Raw genomic sequence first — 19519 nt, 5'->3', positions numbered from 1 at the left:
GGTCGACGCCTGATTCCTCCTCTGATTGGCAATCTTGTATACCGAGTGCCTGCCCACGACTTTGAGGAAGGGTGATAGACTCATTGTATGGAAATGACAAGTGTTACAGGGCTGGTGGGTTAAGGGAATCTCACTGTGGGTCTGCCTTTTATGCTCAATGTCGAATACCAAGTCCGAATACATGGTAGAAACCAGGTATTATACCGGAAACATCATGTGACGTTGGGTACCAGGCATACCATACAAAAGTGCATATTACAGTTAGTCATCAATGTCCGCACCCACCCAAAAACACATAGTAAATGCGATAAATTACAGCTTGATACCTCAACAACGGCAGTTTATATAGAGATTTCGTTGTAGGCTAATGCTTTTTAGGTAATTTCTAGCTTATCTAGGGAGTTTTGAAAATATATATAACTTCGTGATTACGATATATATATTCCTAGCTTTCAGCACTATAATTTTCAATACTCTAATAATGCACCTCTTCGAATTTTCTTAAGATTAATATATAGTATTTAGAATCCTTATCGATAGTTATCGATATGCAACGAAATCAAACAAAAAAGCGGATATTAAGATATAAGTCTATAGAATATCGCATTTACTATGTGTTTTTGGTGTGGGCGGCTCGGTGGTGTGGACGGCGGCTCGGTAGTGAAATACGTTAGTTATAGAGTCGCTGCTATTATTAAGTAGAAGGCACTTATAAAATCAAGCCTTACCCGAGAAGACCTCCTAGACCCTACGAATCAGCCAAATCTTATACTAGACGGCGAGGATCTAATAACTTACGTATATAGGAAACGTCGTTTAAAAGCTAGCGAGAGATCTAGAGAAACTATACAGCTAGTTAATCTCTATCGAGACGGTAGGATAGCATAGCTAATACTGAGTATCTCTAAAGGCTGAAACTGCCAAAAGACCTTCTCAGCTTCCTCTGAATGAGCTAGAAGTTCTACTATCTCTTGATCAATGAGCTCTACCAACATAATATACGCTCAGATGGTGGGTCGGCCCTTTAATGGCACGCAAGTCGTGGGGACGAAACGAAAGTAGCACCGAAAGCCCAATGCTCGAACTGGAGTCGGAGTGAGCAACAAAAACCGAAAGCTACAAAACACTAAAGGATGTGCGGATTGGAAAAAGAACGGGAAACTAGAGTCATTTCTGGTATAAGCCTCTGTCCATGGCACTGAAGCATTCGTCCAACAACACAGAAGCACGACGACCCAATCATTGCGAAGTCGGTGCAATTTTGCCTCAAATTTTGTATGGGATTTTGGCAAGTCACCGACCTTTCTACCGAATATACTGATCCAAAACCTTCAACATTGATTTACACACATTCAGCCACCTTTCTATATAGCATCCTCACAGGATGTACAAATTAAGCCAACATAGTCAACTTATCCATGGCAACATAAGTCGCCGCATTCTTCAAGAAGTCTGCTAACGCATCTTGGTTCGCCGTGACAACGACTGGGGTATACATGGCAATAGCTAGAATATCATTAGTATGCAATGTAGTTTTTTCAAGAGACACAGGTTTGAAGATCACATACTAGTAGGGTCTTTCCATGTTGTAATTGCCTGGTTGGTGTAGGTTTTTGAAAAGAGCCAAGGCGGTTGACACTTGTTGATCGATATCGGCGCTTACGATCTGCTTGAACGCTACAAGAAAGGATGCTCATATTAGAGAATTCGAATATTCTTTTGACAGATATAATGAGAGGTATAGTGTATCATGTTGTTTCGAAGTATAGAATGCTTGTATTGTGAATTTTTTCTACTATTCGCCTAAGGATCGCCTCTTGTGAATTAGGGGGACTAACATTGAAGTACATCGCCCTAAAATGGCGAGCTATAATAACGGGAATGAGAATAGTACTTGAGAGCCAGATTGGTGCTGATTTGATACAGGACAGTACAGCAAAGCCCTGGTGGCACCACCAAACTTAGGCTCCGCTCGGCATATGTCGGTCTTTGAAGTTCTTCTAGTTCCAAACAAATTTACACCCTGCACAGAGTGAGAAAATAATCACTATTGCTCAGCCTCCGGGAGGGTCTACAACCGAGATTGCTCGTCCACTAGCTTCAATTTTGGGGTCCGTAGCAAAATTTCAGCAGAGCGCAGGATCCGGTGATCGGAGGTAATATCTGGGAGGAGTTGGGCGAATGGGAGAAACTTGGTCGTGGTAGGAAATTATGGTGGTATTGAAATTTAAAACACATCCAAGCCAACGACAAGATGTTGATCTCAGTTCCTGAGATTTCTGCTGGACTTCCAAGAATAAAGACACCTATGGCCTGGTATATCTGGGGTGTTGTGGCCTTAGCTACGAGAGGCGTGGCGGATAGCGTAAGCATTCATTCCCCTGTGTCCTCTCATCGATTGTTCTGACCAGACAAGTTCTTCAACAACACGGATTTCACTTCACCGACGGCCGATCTATCGACCGCCTGTGCGACAGCGCTTCAGGCGTCACTGGATTGTAATCCCTTCTTGACCTATGTTATGACCAGCAACTACTATACATCCGTTGGGAACACTACAATCCAAGATGAATTTTGCAGCACAGCTTGTTCTAGTGATCTAGCGAGCTACCGTGATGATGTCGCGACGAGTTGTGCCAATGATCCGCAGCCCTTCTCTGGGTATCCCGCGACATATTGGGCAGATTGGGCTATTTCTGCTTTTGACCATGTGTGTATGAAGTGATTGGGGGATACTTCCAGAATCAAACCGTTGAGTCGGACGGAACCAACCTCCTAACGGACCAATTGTGCTCCAGCTGTGTGGTTTCTCTCTTCAGCTTAATGCAGAGCACCCCTTATTCAAACTACGATCCTACCTTGGCCAACATATGGAGTAAGATCCAGAGTCAATGCTCCTTGAGTCAGCCAACTGCAGTGCCTGCGCTGGACACCAACTTGACGTAGCCTGGAGGGTTTGCACTACCCGGATATTCCACATCTTCTGCGCTATGTCTCTCTGGGATCACATATACTGTAGTTAGTGGTGACGGCTGTGAAGCTATCGCCAAGAATTATGGAGTATCGACAGGCACACTTATCGCGATCAATGATCTCTATGTTGACTGCGCCAACTTAGGGGTAAGCCAGGTAGGATGGTTTTATCTACTCTATCTATGGTATTCTGGGAAGCTAACATAAACGTGTATTTGGTATTTAGGTCCTTTGTATCCCGCCCCAATGCACCACATATAACGTGGAGAGTGGCGACACCTGTAACATGATTGCGAATAATACCAGCACCAGCTTCCAGCAGCTTGTAGCATGGAATCCCTCCTTGGGTTCATACTGCACCAATCTGCTGTCTAGAGAGAATATCTGTGTCAGTCCTCCAGGGGGTGTTCAGAACCTGACCACCATTGCGGGTGCCACCGCTACCCAGACGGGTATCTATGCAACAACCACTGCTTCTCGACCGAGTCCCGTTGCTACCGGAACGAAACTTGACTGTGGAAAATACTAGGAGGTCCAAGTTGTAAGTACTGATTGGTATTCTTCACTGTTAAAGCTACAAATGTTCATTCAAAATCACCAACAGGGAGATAATTGCCAGCTTATCTCGCTCAATCAGACCATCTCCCTTGTCCTTCTGGAAGAGACCAATCCTGATATCGACTCAACCTGCTCAAATCTCGACCTTGGCGTCTACTACTGCATCCTACCTACAGAGGACTGGAACGCAACCGTGACCTCTACAATCGTCACTGCCCCGACCACAACCCCCGTCGGAACGACCTCTGATTGCTACCAGTGAGTTATTTGCCTCAACTGCCATCCTCTACTCCCATTAGATAAAACTGACGACCCTTACAGATACTACGTGATTCAATCTGGCGATTACTACTCCCTCATCGAAAGCGAATTCGACATCACCATGGCCCAGCTCCAACTCTGGAACCCAGCTCTCCTTTCCAATTGCTCCAACCTCGTCCTTAGTGAATCTTATTGCGTCAGTGGCGCCGAACAGGCGTCCACCTCCACCCCGACGACTGTATCAGCGACTGCTACGGCTGCGGCAAAAAGAGATATCTCATCCCCGGCTACTACAGTGCCTCAAACAACGGCGAGTTTCCAGGCTGGTGGGGTGCCGTATAGGTGGCCTGGGTTATAGGCGCCGAATCTGGCAAGGGCGTATACAGCGGCAACGCAAAATTTAGCCTAGTTGGGGCGAGGAGGGGGATGAAGCGACGACAGGGAGGTATAGTGGGATCAACAGTTTGAGATTGATATAGTGTTGCTTCACAGAGCCCCAATTGGACATCATAAGCCTTTACTGTTATTCACAGCCTAAGTAGAGTAAAAATGCTACTAGTAATAACTCCAATTATCTGCCATCATGAACTAAAGCCATAACTTACAATTCCTCGTAATGGTGCACCCCCCACCAATCACTCGAACACCAGATATCATTCTCATGACGGAATTTCGTCGTCAGTGTATGCAGATCCATCATCTGCAACGCGACAATCGGGTAAAGCTCTTGTAAGACAGTCTCTACAGCCACATTAAGATACCCCTTGAATTCAGCCCCAGCCACATCCTTATCACCTAGGCCTAGCAAAGGTGGAAGACGCGGGGCACTAGTTCCCTGGGATACCGAAACAACGAAGGGAATCTTTTGGCGTTCACGGCGCGGCGCGGAAGAAGGAAGTGGTGAGGAGAGAACAGACTGTATAGAAGCTGGTGTTATCATCAGACAAGCGGAAGTGGCGAGTCCCTGTGGTAGGGCCATTTTATTGAAGTGTCTTCGTATGATATATCAGTCTAGTAAAGATAAGAATCGAGAATCAAAAATCAAAGAGACATACCTTGCCACCTCCGCTGCATCTACGCCCTCTAATCCGGGCTGTTCCACCCACTGAAACTCTAACAAATCAATCGCCCGGTCTACCTTCGCCAACGAGCCCCGATACGGGGCCAACCCCTCCTCGATCACCGCATCCCACCGTCTTCGAAACTCCGCCCACTGCGTCTCATGCTCACCCCCATAGGGAGTCGTGCGAAACACCACAAATCCCCATTTCCCCCACTCCTCAGTCTCTGGACTTCGGAAGATAGAATTTAGGGTTTGGACGAAAGGTACGAGGAGCTCCCGCTCTTGCTGTTTGATTTCCTCTGACTTGGCGGCCTCAACTCGGGCCCGGTAGCGGCGACTCATTTCCTGCATGATTTCGCGGAAACCATCTTCGCCGTGAGTGGCTTTCAGACCGTCGAAGAGAGTGGTGCGTTGGGTTTCTGAGAGGGCCATAAGGTCTTCTCCGCTAGCGTTGAGGAGCCGGTCATGGGTCCAGCCTTGGGGGTAGAAAGGCATGATTGGATTTAGGGTAGATTTTTGTTGCGGTGAGGTAGGGTATATTCATTCTAGCCAGGTGGGAAGACCACTGCGGTTGTTCGTAACGGGCCGTGAGATTCTGTTAGGATCGCATGGTTTTCATTGGGTAGTAGTAATTGTCGAATACCAAGTCCGAATACATGGTAGAAACCAGGTATTATACCGGAAACATCATATGACATTGGGTACTAGGCATACCATACAAAAGTGCATATTACAGTTAGTTATCATTGTCCGTACAGATTGTTGAAATAGCGTGACAGAAAGCTGGTGTACGAACAATGTATGGTATAGATGACCAATTTTGAAGACTCTAACTAAAATGACAAAATCTACTCTCCCTTAACTCCGGTCTAGACCCGAGTAAAGCTCATGGCGTTTTCACCTCCGATTGTAATCCGTTCTCTTCCGTTCCGCTCCGCCTTTCAACCCACCTGTTCTGCAATGCGACCGGGATTGCTTTAGATCGGGATTGTTTTGCATCGCGATTGGCTAAGCTCCACAGTAGATTTCTTTTAGAATGAGTTCTCACCAACCCAGTCCCAAGCCCGAAGGTACGCGACTGCGGCCACGACGTGCGTGCGACGAATGCCGAAAGCGGAAGCGAAAATGCGATGGCGGATTACCTTGCTCGACCTGCGTCCGTTATGAATACTCCTGTCGATATGAATATGGAAAGTCGCAAAGAAGTGCTCGAGCTGCGCCTAGTGCCTCGCAGATGACACCAGCGGAACGCTTACCACCGACGCCTGAACACACACACTCTGATGCCCCAGTCCTAACGGGAGGAGGCATTGAACAACAGGCGAGCTTCCTGGAGCGCGAGAAAGGAAGATTTTTGAGCCATGCCTCTTCTGTTTCCCAGGCAAGGTCTTTGGGCTTAGGACTTGAATTGCCTGAACCTCCACGCCTTCATTCATTTGGGTACCATCTTGGGATTCGAAAAGAACCCGAGAGCTCCTTATCAATTCGACTTCCTCAGCTTCTTTCCTGGGACCAAGCAAGTAGCTGCATTGATGTATTCACAGCCGTCATTCACCCAGTCTTTGGCTTTATGAAAATGGAATCCATCTTTCAAAGGGCCCAGGGACACTGGCAGGGCCGACTCGAGGGATATCCTTTCGAGGCAGTGATAACTGGTGTCATTGCATTAGGGTCTCTATTCTCCAATCGAATCGGGCAAGAAAAGGAGTTGGAGATTGTACTTCATGCCAAGAATGTGCTTGATGACCCTGTTATCAGCCGTCGCCCCTCGCAGGACCTAGTCGTGGCCTGGGTTTTAAGGACCATTTACTCCCGCGCAACTGGTCGACCCAACGTAGCGTGGCTGCAAAGTGCAACCACTTTACATTTGATCGAGCTCACTGGAATACATTATGATGCAGCACGACTAGCATCTTCCGCAGAGGGCACGAATACATCAATGCATGACGACTCTGATTTATGCGCACGCATCACGTCCATTGCGCAGAGCCTCCACATCATGATTGCATATGATTATGGGAAAAGTATAATACATCTTGATTCTGCTGTACATCATCATATCCAACCACGACAGGGTGATTTCACTCTACAATTATCGGAACTTACCAACAAAATCCCGACTGCAACGACTTATTCAGATCCGATTACAAATCAGGCCCAGCTTTTGCAGGCCATGGAGCAGCTGATGGCCACACCAGTAGATCATGACTTTCTGCTGCTTGCAAGGGCAGAGCTATGTTTTGCCATTCATCGCCGTCTCCGTATTTTGGGACTTGGTCTCACTAGACAACAAACCAAGCTCATAGTTGACGCAGGTACCGCGGCCCTTCCTGCAGCCCGACGGTTGTCGGCTCAACTACATCCGTGGTGGAATGTCACAAATGCACTCTTTCAGTTCGTATGCGTTTGTCTCTCGATTGGGACAACAGAGACACTTACAAATATACAACCAACAATTGAAACCTTTGAGTCAGTCATTCAGCATTTCGATACCCATCTTACCCAGGAAGCATTCAGCACATTGCTATTATTAACTAGTGCATGCCAGGGGGAGAAGGAGAAACAAGCAAACCTTCTTCGGTTAGCCAAGGGAATGCGGTCAGAAAATGATGCTCCATATCAAGGGCAACGCGGACAAGTTGATTTGGCGATGTTTGATCCGCAAGTTGCTTCTCTCTTTGATCTTTACCCCGATTCACCCTTCATTGACCTACAAACACTATTCAATATCTAAAATTACAACTATATGCCAATTTCATATTAATATCTCATAAACCATCTTCCGTGTTTGAATTATCCGCCGTGGTTGCGGAGTGCATCTTGTCATGCCGAGTCAAGCTTCGAATGACGAACATGGTCGCAACGCCAACCCCCAGACCAGCGAGACCAATTCCCATGTAGCTTGCACCCCGATAACCTCTTAGTGTATCTGTGCCGCCGCGGTTAACTTGACTTTCAACGGTTCCAGCAAGCCCAAGTCCAATCGAGATAGAATAGTTCACAATGGTATTGACGAGTGAGGCAGCAAGACCTTGATGCTCCCGTGGCATGCTATTGCTGAGGACAATTGTTCCAGATGGAAAGGACATGTCCCTGATGGATGATTAGTTTATCGACACATATCCAATATGGCATTGGGGACTATATACTTACATGCCCCATGGGGTCAAGATAGAAATTACAAATGCCTGGGCCCAGTACGTTTGATGAATAGGCAGTGTGGCTAAGAGGATTTGACCAGCCGTAAATGCAAGCATAGCGATCAACATGATCACACTGGGCCGCAACCGAGCTAGAATAAACCCGGTCGTAACTGCGGCGATTGCACCAGACACAGCCGACGGTGCCCATTTCGCAAGCACCAAAAGCGGTGCCTCTTCTTTGATGACTTCCATGAATTGGAAGAAATAAAAGACCACAACTCCAAAGCTGGACCAACCAGCCGCTATACAGCCTAGCACCCATGCAACATCCTCGGAGAAAATCTCCCGAGGTAATAAGGGGTAGGTTGCGTGCAACTCGATCCACAAGAATAGAGCTAGACACAGGAATCCAACGATCAAAAGAACGTAGACATAGACAGTCGCCCAGCCGACGCTTGGTCCTTGATTCCAAGCGAAATTAATGAGAATAAGCGCGACGATACCGAGTAAACCCCCAAGTAGATCACATTTGATCCACCATGGCGTTTGATTCGATGATTTCGGAGACGGTGATTTAGGAATAACCAGTATCCCAAAGACCGAAAAGGCAATACAGACGATTCCCATGATCCAATAACCCCATGGCCACCAAGCACTCTCAGCTAGGAGAGCCGAGAACGCACCCCCAACGGTAAATCCCCCCGGTGCAGTCGCGCCAAAGATACTAAAAACCATATCCTTTCGAGGTCCAGGGGGGTATGTGCGTCCCAGTATAGCTAGCGCATTTGGTAGCAAGAAGGCTGGCCCAATACCTTGAAATGCACGGCAAATATCGAAGAGTATTTGATTCGACCATACGGAAAACCCTCCAAGGAGAGACCATAGACCGAACCAAGCAAAGCCACCGATGAACATGAGTCTATGTCCATAGAGGTCCCCTAGTCTTCCTGCAATGAGAATGAAGGTACCGACCGTTAGGCTGTACGCGGCGGCATACCAGCTTAATTGCCCGGGATTGCTGACGTGGAAGCTATCGCCGATGATGTGAAGAGGTACAATAGCAAGGGCAAGGCCTGCCTGGGTCATGAATTGAGCCGCACACACCACGCCAATGAATATATATTCACGCAGCGAGTTCATTGGGATTTCCATTGACTGGTTGGTAATGGCACGAGCGATATCTCCCTGGTAGGAGCTTGAATCCACGGCATCAGGGTGATTTCCATTAGGCTTATTTAAAGATTTCGCGTGAAATTCCACTCGTTCATCGGACATCTTCGCAACCGAGATCCAGTCAAAGGGAGGCGATACTAGAATGAATGGAGTGTTGGGGGTGTAACGCGTTCACAGACTGGATGGATATAAAAATTCTTTTGCAGAAGGAACATTTTTGGAATTCAACACAGTCCAATTCTCAGGTCAAGTCGGCACACCTGCGGCTTAGGGGCGTGAATGGCGTGTGAACGGAACGGAACGGGGAACGGAGGAGTTTCAAGTGGCTCACCAAAAATATTACTCGAGCTGGCTCGAGATAAAACGAGCTCCAGTCTCTTCAATGTTATTTAGCTGCAAATACATTTTCTGTGACATACTGTCACCAATGTCGAGCATATTCCTACCAGATTCATAGCATACGCAATGATGAAGGCTTTGCAACTGTCGAAAGAGCTGGAAGCCTCTCTGCCAACTCTTTCACTTGTCAATCTTCCAATCCCGACTTCCACCACTAGCCTCGCTCTCGTCAAAATCAAATATTCTTGCATTAATCCGTCGGATAGATTCAACAGTATCGGGGGATTTCCGAATACAACCTTCCCCCGAATTCCGGGTCGTGACTACTCCGGCACAGTGATCGACTTGAAGGATAAATCAGGTGCTATGCGCTCCAAATGGATCGGAAAAACCGTCTATGGAACTGGTGGTGCCGAATTTGGTTTCAAGATGGACGGCCCACATGCGCAATACTGCCTCATCCCCGAGAACATGCTTATCGAGAAGCCCGACACAATTTCCCTCCTTCAGGCTGCTACAGTTGGGGTTCCGTTTACGACAGCACTGCGATGTCTCACACGGGCAAGAACAAAGCCAGAGGATGTTATTCTTGTGCTAGGTGCCGGCGGAGCCGTGGGATCTTCTGCTGTTCAGGTCGCTCAGGCAATAGGGTGCAAGCGCGTATTGACTGCAACTCGAAACAAAGACGATAATCCAGATATCATGTTGGAAGGCGATATTGCTGCAGAGATTCAGAGCAAGATTCCCTCTCTCACCAACAATATGGGTGTCAATGTGGTGATTGATACTATCGGAAACCTCAATATCATGAATGCTGCCATCCAGGCTTTGGCTGTCAAAGGTCGGTACGCATGGATTGCTGCGCCACGAGGAGAGGGATCTACAAAGCTCGGTTTGGACATTTTCGAGGCCTATCGAAAGGAGATTGAGCTTGTAGGCTGTAATTCTGGTCTTGCTACAACTGGAGATACTGCGGAAGAGATGCAAATCTTGACCCGTTTCTTTGAACAGAATTTGATTCATCCGCGATCTGAATCTTCAATGAATGTGGTCGATTTGGATGATGCTGTTGAGAAGGGGTACAGGGCCTCTTCGAGCGAGAAGCAGACCGTATTGAGGATAGACTAGACACGTTCCAGCATTTTGACTTCGGTGTTCGTATTTGATCTATATCGATGCCTTACCATAGAAGTGAATAGAATAAACTGGCAATTTGGACATTCCTTAACCTTCTCTTTACATCCCATTGCAGATATAACCTAAGTTTATGTTATCTCAGGTTTCCCGCTTTCTGGGACAACCACCGGGTTTAAGCTAACACAGAATATATCAGCCCTGTATGTCGGAGTCAGGGGTCAAAAGGTGTCAAAAGGTGTCAAAAGGCGGTTTGTATTAATGGGTAAAGAACAGGTTTGAATACATGTGGGGCCCGAGCCCTAATAGCTATGCAATGGGAGGACTGGGCAATAGGTGGCTGATATTGTTATCGCTACCCCAAGCCGAAGAAACATGCCTTCAGTAGTGGTGGTTGGCAAATGGAATATGTGTATGCTGAGATCGGAATATTGAATCTCGTGGGCTTTTGTGGACTTTGTTCCCACTATTGACCTCTATAGAATTTGGTGAAATTCTATGCCTAAATCGAGTATATTATAGTAAAATCATTTTTTTCTACTATTGTAGGCTTTCTTTTTTTTCTTTTCATTATGCTTGTCTGAGTAGAAAATGGATACTTTTACTATACATGATATGGTTAAAGTGGTTGCGTAGAATATGTCCATTTCGATTTACTGCTTTGCAGTTACCACTCAACGGGGCTGCTTAGCTCAATACCCAGAGTTGAGAGCCTGAGTATGAGGCGACTTTGGTCCTGAGAACCATCAAGACCGTGGGGTGACGAGCCGATTGCATTGTCATATACAGCAGATTGGAAAAATTCGCACCAGTCTTGTTCGGTATCACTCCCTCGTGGCATCAGCTCCTTGACAACATTGCTCGTGCCCTTGAGAGCAGAAACTAGGAGCCATATATCCTCTATGTTCTTGTCTTACAGATAGACAAAGAGCTTATAGGATAGTAGCTATCAAGGCTTTTAGATAGAGCCACACCCATCCCTTTCTTTCAAAATCGAAACCCAACGTCATTTACCTGTGCTAGAATACACAAAAAAATAAACGGGAATGTTAAAGAAGGCTTGCAGAAAGACACCTAGTTTATTCACTCGATCTTACACTCTGGGAACTCGCTCTGCAGGCGAGATTTGTGTATGTCCGGAAATAGGTTGGTCTTCATGCCATCGAACCCCGCCAGGCCCGAACGAGAGTTCAGCATTTTGTCAACGACCCACCAGTACTTGTTCTCATCACTTTTTACATGTAATGGATCGATTGGTACAAGCCCCTTGACCACGTCCTTAAGTGCTTTGGTCGGCTTGGCATTGCTTTCCAAGAGGAACTTGATAGTATGCAAGCGTTGGGAGATTTGCCACTGAGTGAACCCACGATCAAGCTCGAACCATTTCGGGACAATTGTGTTATCAACAATACCGAGGACCGAGGCTTCAAGAGGAGACACGTAGATTGGATTTTTGGAAAAGTGCTTCCAGACTCCTACACCTCCGCTGGGCTTTAATAGGGCAGGGTTTGCGGCGCACTTGGCCTTCAAGAGCGTAGGGCACGGCCACGTGGCAGCTAGGATCGCTATTCGGCTCTCAGAGGACATGGTCCTCGAATTTGGGACTCTGGTACTGGCAAATACGTCACCAAGGCTGATAGGTAGAAGTTTTTCTGTCTCCATCTGGCCTACAATAGATAGGAGCTTGTCCCGATTATAAGGGGAGTCCTGGATTTCGGCAGAGAGCTTGAGGATCCGGAAGATACACTGTAGGCGGAGACCCTTTTGCCCAGCATTGTCTTTCCATGCTGGGCCTTTGGTACGGACCTCCCCTACTAGCACCCCGACGAGGGTGAGCAGAGGATCAAACTTCTCCGGTGCCTGTGCATGAATCTTGGACTGGTTGGCTTGTATTCGCAGCCAGTCGAAGGCGGTTCGGTGCAAGAAGTCGACAGTCGGGGGTTTCGTATTGATCTTAGAGAAATGGGAGATCTGCAAGATCCCCTTGGTATGTCCCTCGAGGAAGCGTTTCATGACGGGGAAGATTTCGGCCGGGCGGGAAGGGTACTCGACTGGGTTTTCTGGGTCTGTAGATGCTATCGCAAGCCAGAGAAAAGTGGCATCGATACGGCTCGCCCATGTACGTTTCCATGCCATGACGAATTGGTACAGCATCGATGCATTCGCTTGCCTGGCTGGCCCAATAGAGTCTTGGATGGTTTCGTACAGCTTCTCCAAATCTGCTGGTAACGCGTCAAAGACCTTCCAGATATCTGCAAGACGTAGGCTATCTCGGAGTAGCTGAAGTAGTTGCTCCACGACAAGGGCGACCCAGAGGAAAACGCCGCTTGCTCGATCTCGAATCTGAACCTTTAACTCTTTCCCACTTTCCGGGTCCAGTCGCTCGAGCTGTTGGAACGCCCGGTACTTACCGAGACGACAATCTATATACGTATCAATATCTGGTCGTGTGAGGGTCTCCATCACCAGTGACGGGCTGTCGTGGAACTCGTCGGAAAAGATATTCCAAGGTCGGCTGGAGACGCATAGTTTTACCCCAAAGTCCTTGTGTAGATCTTGAAGGAATTTGACGACCTCCCCATGCTGCCCTTCATATTCGTCTAGCCCATCAACGAAAAGAGCGAGGCGGGTTGTGCCCGCAAGCTCCGACGTGATTCGATACAGACACTCTTTAAGCTCCGTCCACTCCCAGGAAGGCGACCAGGAGGACGAATCTGAGCCGACTGCTGCAATATTGAGATAGACCCACCTCGCGGGCGCCACACGAGCACAAAGGTCACGGCGCTGGCCCAGTAGCTGGAACAAAAGCGACCGTAGAAGGCCCTCGCGAGACTTTTGCAACTTGGATCCGGGGCCCCAGAAATAGAATATTGCAAGGAGCACGGGACATGGGTAGGCCCAAGCGTTAATATGCTCCTGCAGTTCTGCATGGGTCGAGATATACTTCATTAATGTGCTTTTACCAGATGCTGGCTTGCCGGTGATCCAGAATATGCTCTGCTCGTGCGATCTCAGCCACTTGATAAAATTAATCCCTGCATATTCATCATTCTCTGCTCCGCTGACGGATTTCTGAGTCGCGAACATCCACTGGAAGGTGTCGGGATATGCGGACTTGATTCTATCGTCCCGGTCCGTCATTTCCTCGAATCGCAGACTTTCCAGAAGCCTTTCAACCAGCCGTCCATCTGTGGGTTTGTTATCCGTATTACTGCCACTTGGGGGTATTTGAGTATCGCCATTCACATCTAGCATTCCAGTCGAGGCCCAGAGCGCTTTGGCAATCCTTCCTTGGGTTGCGGAGTCTGTCTGCTCGCCTGCTGAGATCTTCGCAAAATCGTCTCTCAGGGCAAGCATCGTCTGTTCAATATTCTGGACAACTCCCAGAAGTTGCCCAACGTGACTGGTTATTCCTTCATTTTGTTCGCGCGTCTTTTTGGCATCATCCCTTATGCTGTATGAGCAATGCAGAGATCACATACAAGAAGATGGGGCTCAGTTACCAAATACACATCAGTACGGTCATGGTGACACGATCCCGGATCTTATTCAGTTTGCTCTCCAATTCTTTGATCTCTTTCTCCGACCATATGCTTTTAAACGCGACGATGACTCGGTGCCCTCTCGACTCAGTCTTGATCTTTGCCAGCGCCCGCTGTAGTTGCGTTTCAATGTCTAAACAATTGTTTTGCAGACGTTCCAAAGAGTCAGAGTAACTGGGGTGCGCCGAACACAGGCCCTTAATCTTGTCCGTTGCGTCCGACGTGACAGAAGCCAACTCGGTAGCTGCCTCGTTGACCTGGATAAGCACCCGCGACCCGCCTAGGTCGCGAATCTCGAAAGTCCGTGCTACGAGTTTCGCGCCGAAGTCGACCAGGGCAATAACCGCAGTGGCGACGGAGAGAGCTGACATCGGATCCATATTGGGTTTTCAGTCTTTCACTTACACCTGATATTTCTTTATACCTTCTCGCGGAGATGAACTGGGAGTTCTTCGAGGGTGGGGCAGGGAAAACAGAGACAGTGCTTACCAGGTGGGGAAATATCTGACAGATAGCCCAGGGCATTAAGACCCAATGATGGGATGTTGTTGAGCCCCTGCTGCTACCTGACGAATTAATCATAGTGTGACGTGGCAAATGCAGCCATTCACCTGGTCTTCACAGATTATGTACCCGCAAGTGAAAAATAAATTGGAATGGGGGTGTTAATGGCCACTACTGGCTCTTTGCCTAATTATGTGATATTAGACCATGCGAATAGGTACAATAACGTCTTATGGCGGCTTTATGTGCTGATAACCACTATGGTATATAGATATCCACACCGCCTGTCTAGGCACCTACTCTGGGCCTTATATTGTCGGCGATAAGCTGGGGTGATATGTAGGTAAATACTGTACCATTGACATATAGCTATTGCCTAGTAAAGTAAAGTTGGAAAGTGTTAAACATTTTATTTTAGAATCTTGCTTATGGAAGCTCTCGAGCAATAATTTCACCTTGAACTTGATGGTAATAGAGGCTGACACTTAATAAATGCCAACATTTAGACGCCGATAAGAGGCCAGCGTTCATTAGACTCCTAGCTAACACCTGGGAGTGTCCGTGTGATTGGTTCTTCGTCTGTTCGCTGAACCCCGACGGCTCTTGGAACGATGTTAAGAATGACGCAAATTCTAATAGGCTGCCGGGCTGAATCTGAAGGGAAATCCTCTCTGTAGTGAGGCTATATCGTTTATGGGGAAGTTCAGGAGGGAGAGGGAGTGTAGCTCGGTACAACCGGGCCGTATCAATAAACGCCGAACTAGTCTACTTGTACGGAGAATTCTCCGAGGTATATAACGTACGATTCGGCCCGAATATGTGAACTTGACTTGTGAAACGGGGTTTCGATTTTGCTTCCCATAGTAGTTCCTTATAAATCATCAGGTTAGAGGACTAGTTTGCTCATGCATAGTGCCAAACCAACGTCATCCATCCAAATAGCCTAAGCTTAAGAAAAGCGGAACTGTGACTTATTACTTTTCTTTCGCACTCTTCGAGAACTTCAAAGCACTGAGATTATTTTCCCAATGACAAACAAGCCTTCGGCCTCTCAAGGGCCGCCTCTCGCGGAAACTAACGGTACAAAGGACTCATTGGATCGTTGTCCGTCGACGATGACAGTTCAATGGGCTGATAATGACCCCGAACATCCTTATAATCTGAACTTGAAAACGAAATGGTTGGCTGTTATCACAGTCTCCCTTGGTTTACTTTGCGTGTAACTGTATGCTTTTATTGAAAGTCGAAACTGATTCAAATGCGGAAAGTAATAGTACTTGCACTTCATCCATATACACGACAACTTACAGCTAGATTATGAACGAATTTCATTGTTCTCAAGAAAGAGCAACTCTTGGCCTTTCGCTCTTCATTTGGGGAATGGGTAAGCCGAGCACTCGAGCCATTTCCGTCAGCAAACAGCTCACTTTGTCCTCTGTAAGGATTGGCCCGCTAGTGCTGAGCCCATTATCCGAGGTAACTGACAAAGAATGCAATTATCACCGGAACAATTAATAACTTTAGCAGGAAGGATTGTTTATTTGTGCTCTTTTACATTTTTCTTCATTTGGATCTTCCCATGCGCCTTTGCGGAAAATATTCAGACGTTACTCCTCGGTCGATTTTTCAACGGATTTTCTGGAAGCGCCTTTCTTAGTGTTGCAGGGGGCACAGTCGGGGGCATGTTTCCCCGGCATAAGCTAGCATTTCCTATGATGGTGTATACCGCTAGTCCATTTATTGGGCTTGAAATTAGACCTCTGTGAGTTCCAACCTGCTCAATCTATGCGGTAAAATGATCAGGTACTTATACAGCTTCCAGCCTCGGAGGCTTTATTAACCAGTATACTGATTAGTACATAATTTAAGAACTAGATAAGCGATTTCAGAAATAATCGAAACTAAAATAGGAAACAGGCGCTGGACATTCTATGTATTACTCATTTGGGCAGCCGCAATGTTAGGTTTGGTGTATTTTTTTGTCCCCGAAACTTATCAACCAGTGTGAGTATACGGCAATGATGTCTGTGAAGATAGGAGAGGTTAATATACTTGCTGCAGGCTTTTCAGTCGAAAAGCACAACAAATACGAAAGCAAACCGGAAACTCAGAAATTCTGGCACCGAACGAAAAACACACATTGCCTCCCCAGAAGATGATATCACGTTCCATTTACAGGCCTATTATGCTATTAACACTTGAACCAATGTGTCTGAGCCTTTGCATTTACTCCGCAATTCTTCTTGGAATTATTTATCTCTTCTTTGGTGCATTTCAAACTGCTTTTGAGTCGATTTATGGATTCGAGCTGTGGCAGCGTGGGCTTTCGTTTCTTGGCTTGTTGGTGGGAATGAGTCTTGCTATGCTTTCTGACCCATACTGGCAATGGAAATACCGTCGCTTGGAGAAAAACCATGTGGCTCTCGACCATTCAGACTCCGAGTTCATGCCAGAATGGAGGCTCCCTCCAGGTATTTGTCTTCTCGCTTTGATGACTCAGAAGTTACTCATTTTCTAACCCTGCCTATAGCAAAATTAGGAGCACCTTTGGTCACTGTCGGCCTTTTACATTTGCGTGGACAACCTATCCAATCGTCCATTGGATTGTGCCCATCATTGGAAGCAGTTATTTGGTGCAGGGTACGTGTTCCAAATTATCCTGGGTACCAAAGCATAGAAAAAAGACCCATGAACCGTTCAAATTGCTGCCTTTTCATCTTATTGCATTGATTCTGACATGACTTTTTCATTCACTAGGACCATTCTCATCTTTTCCGGTATATTTACATTTCTTGTGGGTGCCTATCCCACATATTCCGCAAGCACCTTGGCCGCAAATAGCTTCACGCCATCCACTTTTCCGGGAATGTCCCCCCTGTTCGGTACTCAAAGTAAGTAAAGAACTTGCCAGAAATACCCTTTGTGACAAATTTAATAGCTTTCTCTCGCCGATAAGTGTACGATGGATTGGGCACACAATGGGCACCGTGTCTACTTGGATTCCTCACTTTAGCAATGTTGCCTTTCCCGTGAGTAAGCCTTTTCTAACTTACGGACCAGATGTCAAACAGAGAACGATTTGTTTCCGGTATATATTTTACAGGTATGGAGAGCACAACCTGAAGAGAAGCCGTTTCTCGGGATAAATTTGGTGTCAGAAGGGCAACGCAATGTCCAAATATGATAAGATATGGTATCTCAATAAGTCAGATAGAAGATGCCCGCTTAGACACTTAGCTAGAATCCCTCTATTCAAAGAATGCTATCGTAAAGAATGGAATGTTATCTCTTATTTCGAGCTGCGAGAAATTGTTATCATTATTTCAGTCATTGCCTTCTGCGCTGCTAGCCTTTGCCTTTTTAGCACCTGAATGTTAGTATGGCATTCTAGTCCTGCAGTAACTACGCAATTTGTGACTGTCTGTACATTTTGATCTGTTGAGTCATCAACAATTGAATTTCAGGAAAGCCTTATTCTTGGACAAAGTAAAACCTGTGCATTGTTCAAAGCCCATGTACAAGACGGCTAGTCCTTTCCTCGTCCGACGCAAGGCGGGTTTCCAGGTAATCGAAGGTGACTTGATGCAACCGAAAGAAAGCACCTTGATGACAATGGGTGTCGCCGCCCTCTTCTGCTCGCAAGCTAACGAATTCGTACTCACATTGCAAACTTTTGCAAAGGTCCTCTGGCTGGCCTTTCAGGAAATGATCATTCTCCGCATCAAGTACCAAACAGGGTGTCACAATCTTTTGACTCAACCCTTCCAAGGTGTAATTTTTAACTGCCCGCATAAATTCCGAGACGGAACGCACTCCAAAGGTCCATTTTCCATTCCGCAGACCCCAGCGAATACCTGTCGAAAAGGATTGTACCCAGCCAAAGATCCAGTTACAAGTTGAATCATATTCGAGCTCAACCAGTTTTTGAACAAGCGCAGGCTGTTGGGTTCGGAATGCGGAACCAAAATCGTAGACGCCGTCATCCAGGATAATGGCGCGGGCTCGGTGTTCCTGCGTAGCTGCTCTTGCCACTAAATATCCACCCATGCTCCACCCAAAGATGGCTATAGCATTGGCGTCAATGTCTGCCCGAGTCAAAGCATAGTCGACAACAGGGGTAAGTACATGTTCCCAATCGTGTCGGAAATACAGGTGCTGTCTCCGGACAGCCGCCCCTTGTCCCGGGCCATCGAAGGCGAGGAAATTATAACCCCTTGCTAGTGCTGCCGCTCCAATTGCAAACCACCCTTCGCTCATAGTCGAGTCATACCCACCATTGAAAATAATGGTACGACGTGGCTTCTTCGTGCTGTCAAGGCTGACGAAATAGCCTGGAAGCGTTGTCCCTTCATAGGGAATGGCGATGGATTCGTAAGTGAACGAAGAGACTCCCATGGCCTCTCTAAAAGATTCCTCCGAGCTTTTATAGAGAAACTGCGAAACGTTGTCTTCTTCAACATTCTCTCGTCGGAAAAATTCAGCAGTGCGGAAGTAGTTCGATGCACGAAGGTATCCCTGATAGGCGCTCTCGTAGTTTTTCACGGATTTTGACTTCACTGCGTGAGAGACTGCGCGTTCCGCAGCCTTTTGCCATTCATGCACCCAGTCATCTTCGTTGCCAGGTCGGATTTTGGAGCAGATGGCTATCACTTCAGCGAGATCTGCACCACCATAATTGCTGTAACCCGCCGCGCGAAGCGCTTCATAGCTGAAACACTCGTTCGACTTGAAAAAGTGATCGATAACCATTGGGGGCTTGCGGGATGAGATAGTTTTTCGGAAAGATAACAATTTACGAAACAGTCTTGAACGTACGACAGCTTAATAAA

General features: G+C 47.0%; 9 protein-coding genes across 9 annotated transcripts; 5 read left to right on the top strand and 4 right to left on the bottom strand.

Annotated features, from left to right (window-relative positions):
* Positions 1-2254: 2254 nt before the first annotated feature.
* N7537_011022 (LysM peptidoglycan-binding domain-containing protein) lies at positions 2255-3502 on the top strand (the record flags this gene model as incomplete). The annotated part of the gene is made up of 5 exons (XM_056902076.1): positions 2255-2365; positions 2417-2710; positions 2743-2875; positions 3020-3120; positions 3200-3502. The coding sequence occupies 5 exons, from the start codon at positions 2255-2257 to the stop codon at positions 3500-3502; spliced, it is 942 nt and encodes a 313-aa protein (XP_056747363.1).
* A 51-nt stretch (positions 3503-3553) lies between these two features.
* Positions 3554-4117, top strand: N7537_011021 (LysM peptidoglycan-binding domain-containing protein; the record flags this gene model as incomplete). Its single annotated transcript, XM_056902075.1, has 2 exons — positions 3554-3789; positions 3853-4117. Coding segments are annotated over 2 exons (501 nt in total), but the record flags the coding sequence as incomplete, so codon positions are not given.
* Positions 4118-4393: 276 nt separating this feature from the next.
* N7537_011020 (uncharacterized protein) lies at positions 4394-5350 on the bottom strand (the record flags this gene model as incomplete). The annotated part of the gene is made up of 2 exons (XM_056902074.1): positions 4394-4784; positions 4848-5350. The coding sequence occupies 2 exons, from the start codon at positions 5348-5350 to the stop codon at positions 4394-4396; spliced, it is 894 nt and encodes a 297-aa protein (XP_056747361.1).
* A 541-nt stretch (positions 5351-5891) lies between these two features.
* On the top strand, positions 5892-7589 carry N7537_011019 (Zn(II)2Cys6 transcription factor; the record flags this gene model as incomplete). Its single annotated transcript, XM_056902073.1, has 1 exon — positions 5892-7589. The coding sequence occupies one exon, from the start codon at positions 5892-5894 to the stop codon at positions 7587-7589; it is 1698 nt and encodes a 565-aa protein (XP_056747360.1).
* A 34-nt stretch (positions 7590-7623) lies between these two features.
* Positions 7624-9273, bottom strand: N7537_011018 (MFS transporter; the record flags this gene model as incomplete). Its single annotated transcript, XM_056902072.1, has 2 exons — positions 7624-7948; positions 8009-9273. The coding sequence occupies 2 exons, from the start codon at positions 9271-9273 to the stop codon at positions 7624-7626; spliced, it is 1590 nt and encodes a 529-aa protein (XP_056747359.1).
* Positions 9274-9636: 363 nt separating this feature from the next.
* On the top strand, positions 9637-10638 carry N7537_011017 (quinone oxidoreductase family protein; the record flags this gene model as incomplete). The annotated part of the gene is made up of 1 exon (XM_056902071.1): positions 9637-10638. The coding sequence occupies one exon, from the start codon at positions 9637-9639 to the stop codon at positions 10636-10638; it is 1002 nt and encodes a 333-aa protein (XP_056747358.1).
* Positions 10639-11727: 1089 nt separating this feature from the next.
* N7537_011016 (uncharacterized protein) lies at positions 11728-14566 on the bottom strand (the record flags this gene model as incomplete). The annotated part of the gene is made up of 2 exons (XM_056902070.1): positions 11728-14092; positions 14148-14566. The coding sequence occupies 2 exons, from the start codon at positions 14564-14566 to the stop codon at positions 11728-11730; spliced, it is 2784 nt and encodes a 927-aa protein (XP_056747357.1).
* Positions 14567-17427: 2861 nt separating this feature from the next.
* N7537_011015 (efflux pump antibiotic resistance protein) lies at positions 17428-17836 on the top strand (the record flags this gene model as incomplete). The annotated part of the gene is made up of 3 exons (XM_056902069.1): positions 17428-17581; positions 17647-17719; positions 17794-17836. The coding sequence occupies 3 exons, from the start codon at positions 17428-17430 to the stop codon at positions 17834-17836; spliced, it is 270 nt and encodes an 89-aa protein (XP_056747356.1).
* A 358-nt stretch (positions 17837-18194) lies between these two features.
* Positions 18195-19439, bottom strand: N7537_011014 (alpha/beta hydrolase family protein; the record flags this gene model as incomplete). The annotated part of the gene is made up of 1 exon (XM_056902068.1): positions 18195-19439. The coding sequence occupies one exon, from the start codon at positions 19437-19439 to the stop codon at positions 18195-18197; it is 1245 nt and encodes a 414-aa protein (XP_056747355.1).
* Between the last annotated feature and the right edge of the window lie 80 nt (positions 19440-19519).

This window comes from Penicillium hordei (genome assembly GCF_028827395.1).
Source record: "Penicillium hordei strain IBT 12815 chromosome Unknown utg000006l_segment0_segment0, whole genome shotgun sequence".
Taxonomy (NCBI): domain Eukaryota; kingdom Fungi; phylum Ascomycota; class Eurotiomycetes; order Eurotiales; family Aspergillaceae; genus Penicillium; species Penicillium hordei.
Note: the sequence above shows the minus strand (reverse complement) of the source record. Positions and strands in the feature narration are given on the sequence as shown.